This window comes from Dermacentor andersoni, chromosome 7, assembly GCF_023375885.2.
Source record: "Dermacentor andersoni chromosome 7, qqDerAnde1_hic_scaffold, whole genome shotgun sequence".
Classification (NCBI taxonomy): domain Eukaryota; kingdom Metazoa; phylum Arthropoda; class Arachnida; order Ixodida; family Ixodidae; genus Dermacentor; species Dermacentor andersoni.
The window spans coordinates 135,653,916-135,659,893 of record NC_092820.1 but is presented as its reverse complement, the minus strand read 5'-3'; the positions used below and the strand labels follow the sequence as shown (position 1 = coordinate 135,659,893).

Genomic DNA, 5,978 nt, shown 5'->3' with positions numbered 1-5,978 from the left:
TTTCGTTTCGCCCGGCAGTGCCAGCTGGAAAATTGTAGGTTGCCGACCTCACTTCGTAAACTCCTGTTAGTCGGAGCTTGAAAAGTGAAGTCAAAGAACAAATAGCAGCATGGCCCTCCGCAGAAAACAGTCTCATTCAGTGACGACGTGTGCTTGTGAAACAGAATGCTCGTATTATAATACAAAAACGCGAAAACGGAACGCGTTGCGAAACGTTTTGACGACAGCGGTCAGGTTACAACAGCGCCTGGTGGTGATGACGACGACGGCGATGACGTCATCCTTTCGAACGAGAGGAGGAGGTCAGGCAACAGATCGCAACGCCGCGAGGTGGCGACGAGGCGACGCAGGTATTTTCTCTGTGGCGAGTGCTAAGACTTTTTTGTCGGGAGTGCAGTGTGGTGCCGGGGGGGCTCAGTGAGCAGCAAGAAAAAAAAGAAGAGTCGTGCTCTCCCGCTATCTTTGGCGATTCGTCGCGCCCCAGCAGGCAAGCAAGCGCCCCATCTACAGCCAAGTGGACAGCGGCGACCCGGCGGCCCGAGCGACCGACTCCCCCGCCCGCGCACACAGGCTCGCCGACCGTAGCAGCGAACCGGAGCGATACCGCGTCGCAGTAAGCAGCAGATATGGCCCTGAAAAGAATAAAAAAGGAACTCGAAGACCTCAAGCGCGACCCGCCGGCGCAGTGCTCGGCCGGCCCCGTGAACGACGACCTCTTCCACTGGCAGGCGACGATCATGGGACCGCCAGACAGTCCGTACCAGGGCGGCGTTTTCTTTCTGACGATCCACTTCCCGACGGACTACCCGTTCAAGCCGCCCAAGGTGGCGTTCACGACGCGCATCTACCACCCGAACATCAACAGCAACGGCAGCATCTGCCTCGACATCCTGCGTTCGCAGTGGTCGCCGGCGCTGACCATCTCCAAAGTGCTGCTGTCCATCTGCTCCCTACTCTGCGACCCGAACCCGGACGACCCACTGGTGCCGGAGATTGCCCGCTCGTACAAGACCGACCGCGAGAAGTACAACGAACTGGCTCGGGAGTGGACACGCAAATATGCCATGTGACCCGCCGATCTGCTTGCTGGCTATGCTGCTCAGAGAAGAGAGAGAGACTTTGTACAAAAAACCCGACGAGGGGGGCGATGCAACGACGACGGGAAGGCGAGCGCTTTTTGAGAGGAACCTATCGAGAAAAGAAGCTGGATGGAAAAGCAGCAGCAGCAGCAGAGCAGTGGCTTTGTAGGAAGGGTTGGGCAGGGCGAGGAAATATATACACACACAGAAAGATGAAGAAAAAAAAAAGTGATGAAATCGCGGGCAGAAAAAAGCGAGACGCCGCTGCCAGCGCTGTTAGGCCTAACTCAAATTTAGCACTCCCCTTCTTCAGCTGCTCGTAATATTATTTTTCTTCTCTCTTTCCCTCACTCTTTGTCGGGTCGTCACACTCTCTGAGAGAAGAAAAAAAAGTCACCTCCGCAAAACAGCCCCTTAGAAGTCGAAGCCCATCCTTTTATCTTCATTTTTTTTTTCTCTTGTTCCTTGGCTTCCCACATGCGCTCTTTCTCTTTTCCTATCATCCAACCGCGTCGAACTCCCATCTTCGCATGTTTTTTCGGGGGTTGGTTTATTTTAACATCCAAAACATTGCAGTTGTACCGTTATGCACGATTTTCTTTCGGTCGCATAACTGCCCACATTTTTAAAGCATAATGAGTTGATTGACGCCGCCTTAACAATTATCACCGAACGAGTCGCCCTAGTTTTTCTTTTTTCGCCTTGTACTCCGTGAATTTAATTTCCCAATGTTTTCCTAGGACATGTGCCCTGTGCTTTTTCTCTCCTCCCCCCCCCCCCCCCCCCTTTTGCGCGTGTGCCCCTTGAAGACATGTTTTATTCTCTGTTCTCTTAGGACATTTTTTATGCTCATTTGTTTTGTGTGCATGTACTTCACGCTGCCCGACCTTCTCGGGCATCCTCCCTAGGATTTCTTCTTTAGAAGTGATACCGAGCCCTGTGTCCAACATTACCGGCGAGTGCAACAGTGGCGGTGCTTTGCCTGTGCTGCTTTGGAAAGAAAGGGTGTCAAGATTGAAGTAGTGTGTCGCCGCCCTCTTGCAGTGAAGCTTCTTTGCCTCTGTCAACGCACCTCCGCTTGTCAAAACGTGTTAACTTCTCGGAACCCCAGCCGTTTTCCCGGTCTGCCACTCGACAACCCTTTCCGAACCCAGCCGTCCCGTATGACCTCTTCCCTCACCACTGACCGCATCATCGATTTGGCAATGCTTGTTTACTTCCCCTCTGGATGCTTCGAAGCAGTCCGAAACCTGTTCTCTTGTCTTTTTTTTTTTTTTTTACTTGCATAAGTGCTGGATTATTAAAGTATTTCGTGTGTGAGGTACGGGATGGCGTTGGAGTGTGTGCTATCGTCAGTGGGTGAAAAAAGGGGGGGGGACTGTCGCATTGCGATATATAGGTGCTGCTTCCTTGAAGTGGTGCCTGGCGCATGCTACGGGACAGGCCAATTTTTGAACCTCTTAGTGCGGTACAATTGATAAGTGCAGCCACAACGATTACCATGGTTTTGGTGTCGTGTAATGTGATGTGCAGCATATTCAGTCACTGTAGCAACAGGCACACCTTGGTGTCGAAACGTGCCTACAGGTCGTGCTGTTTGGGTGCTCAGCAGGCACCGACTGGAAGTATTCATGCCAGAAGGTTAATTTGATGAAACGACAGTCGTGTGCAGAAAAGGGGTTTAAGTGACCTGCAACTCCCGTTTGGTAACCCCCAACTTTGTCCGCCCGTTTTGAAATGCTTGAGCCGACATGGTTTGGTGGTTAGTGCACATTACCATACCCACTTTTGGTTAATTTGTTGCGTAGGCATTGTCACATTGCAAGAGAAAATGGCATGATTTTGCATTTCACTGTCTTGCCTTCTGTAACCTTGCAGGATTCCTTGCGTTCAAGTCCTTTAGGAAACGTGGAGACACTATTGAATGTCCAAAGTAGCAGGGCCACTCTGCCCCCAAAGGGAACAGTTGCTTAAATGCACGCAAGGAGGCGCTGTGCAACTTTCAACGCTGCCGAGGCATGCAAAGATTGAGAGGTATAGTTATCACTCCATTCGGCTTCAAAGTGCCAGCAGGGCCTGCGTGCTCCATGAAGGGGCCCAGAAATGGTCCTCGCCGCATGCGTGGCGTCGGTGAAACTTTTCGCTGCGACTGCACATTGCCGTGCACTGAAACAAGTGAAGTGCAAATTCATGCCTGCTTGTGTGTCACTTAGAAAAGCGGTTTACTTAATTACTTGCAATTGTGTGTCATTTCAACTGTGAGCTACTCGTAAGATTTTTAACAGCTTGCGAGTGGTCTGTTGCTTCAAAGCTAATTGGGTACCTCAGCCTATGGGTAAAGAGCAATGGGAATAGTGTTTACAATAAGTGTGTGCCATGACACTCTTGTTGGAGGTCGTGCAGAAAATTGTCAGCAGTGAATGCTAGTCTCGGTGTACTCGGTTAATGAAAAGTGGCAGGCTTGCAATAGGACTTGAAGCAGGCGACAAACACGAGCACTCGCTTTTTATTTTCTGCTTTATGTACCAAGTGCCCTAAATGGGCATTCCCCAAAGTACCCAAGCTGTTATAAGCGAAAGCCACAATGCTCTCGGTACAATACCTAAGTAGCAAAATAGTTAAGATTGAAGTTTTCTGAACAAACAACTGTGATTGATGTGATGAATCTCATTTTGCAAGTGCTGCCACTGTGTATGTTTATAGTATAGATAATTTTTTTCTTAGGTTTATTGTGCAGCGATTGCAGTAAACCTGGGCACATGCTTGTCAATGGTCGGGCTTGTCGAGTTAATTGGGCTTAATGACTTTCAGGGAGTTGACAATTTTCCTGGTCGTTTTCATGAAAGACTTGCGATGCTAGCAGCTTGGTTTTCTTGATGTGGTTCTCTGCAGAGTTATACTAGTCCTTGAAATGCTTGCTACAGATGCTGCAACAGGCTCTGTAACTCTACTGTTGAGGCTGAAGTTGGGGGTTCAATTCGTTTCCGTGGTGGCTGCAACATTATGATGGAATACGATGCAGAAACTTGCCATGGCTATTAGTGCAAGACACTCAGCCCCTTCTGGTCATTAAACAATTAGCACTCAATACTCTGATGGCATCTCATAGGTTGAGTGTAGAGGTGGAGTGCGAACCCCTGCCGATCGGACTTTCTCCCGGCACTGAACAGCGAGGCACAGTTTTCACGACGCACAGTTCAGCAAACGGCTTATTTTGTGTGTTTAGGGGGGAACAGGCTAATACACTATTAGTGTAGTCGTGAGCTAATTTCAGATGCCATTGGGTTCGTGATGTAACTATATCACAGCGTAAACGTGCAGACACAGATCGGGGGGCACAGTGTGCATGTGCACGTTTTGAACAGTGCAATGCATATTCCGAATCCAGGTGGTACCATGAGAAATTATAAATGTTTAGGTGCTGCCCCATTCTTGCTACCCTTGTTCGCAATAAAGTGTCTCTGCCCAACGCTGCCGTTCTGCCGCCTGCCAACAATTTTGCATCCACGGTGCTTACCACATATGTGCAGTTGGGAGGAAGCAGTAACAATAGAATGGTCTTGCTATGCTAAAACGCTCTAATGGCACTTCACAAATTGAGGTTCCCATATTGGAGCCTGTTGAGCGCACTTGGAAGCTACTAGATTTGGCTGCGGGGCCACGGTTGGCATTATGAAACTATGTACGAAAATGCCCGTGCACTACATTGCTTTGCATGTAGTAAAACGTGGAGGCTGCTTGTGCCGAAACTTTAAAACCTGCCATCTTGACCTGTGTATAAGTAATCCCTGCTGCTGCATTTGTGACCTGAAAGTAGCAGGGGAAACGAATTATAATTTTATGCTGACAAGCTACACTTGCGTGGAGGAACAAATGAAATTATCTGAACACAAGGCATTGAAGTGTTCTCTAGATATCTCTGAATGGAGGCCTAGGATAGTTGAGACTCATAATTGGACACTGCAGTTCCTTTTCACAAGAACATTTGGGAAAAATTAAGTGCTAAAGAATTTACCCCATGTATGCAGGTTAAGCTGTCACTTCTTAATTCTGCATCTTGTACGGTACTCTGCTTTTATTTGTGTAAGTAAACATGCTGGACGCACTAAGTATTCTTGTAGCCATAAATGCTGTGTCGTATGTAGATGTACTGTATCAAAACTGTGAAGAGTTGGTGCTCTGATCCTATAGTAGATTGGACAAAATTGCATGCACACACGTGCACGTGTCTCCAGGTATTCTAATGGCATATTCAGTGGGTTGTTTCAGAGCTCTGTCGAAGCATGGACATCATTCCATGCAATGATAACGACGCTGTATTACACTGGCAAGTGACTTTAGTAGCATAGTTCTGGCATTGTTAACGCTGTAAGAGCATGTTTGTTGCCAAGGTTAAGCTTAGTTTCTTCATAGTATTACCCTTTCAAGATTCGCAGGAACGCTCGGAAACAGCCGAACGAATGTGTCGTAAGCGGCGGACTTTGAAAGGAGCCATGGCACTGCTGGTTTGTCTGCTGTTCTATTCCTCTAGCTTTTTACGAAAGAGCTCCTCAGTTGTGCCAGTTGCCATTTATCTTTCAGCATTTACAAGTTCTTCACTTCACCAATGCCCTTCCCATGGGCCTGCAATGATGTTTCCAATGAGGTGTCAACCGGAATGCCAGCATTGGTATTTGTTGTATAGCTGTCTTATCTGGGGCTCGTGGAAACGGGCTTTCAGACTTGCAATCTTATCTGCCCGGGCAGGGCAGGACGAAGTGCCTGGATACTTGCGCATCCACTCCTGTGCTTGCACACATTACTTTAATACTTGCCACAGGGGCTTGCTGGCTATGTCATTCTGCTTTTGGGCGCCAGGTCGCAGATTCATTTTCTTTGGTCATGAGTGACTGCGTTTAA

General features: G+C 48.4%; 1 protein-coding gene across 1 annotated transcript; it reads left to right on the top strand.

Annotated features, from left to right (window-relative positions):
* The first annotated feature begins 305 nt into the window (after window positions 1-305).
* Window positions 306-2,403, top strand: LOC126534615 (ubiquitin-conjugating enzyme E2-17 kDa-like). The gene has a single exon (XM_050181887.3). It carries the CDS (start codon window positions 627-629, stop codon window positions 1,068-1,070), a length of 444 nt encoding a protein of 147 aa, XP_050037844.1. The 5' UTR covers window positions 306-626; the 3' UTR covers window positions 1,071-2,403.
* Window positions 2,404-5,978: the final 3,575 nt, after the last annotated feature.

Coding starts and splice junctions, on each gene's coding strand:
- LOC126534615 (XM_050181887.3), top strand. CDS start 627: ATGGCCCTGAAAAGAATAAAAAAGGAACTCGAAGACCTCAAGCGCGAC.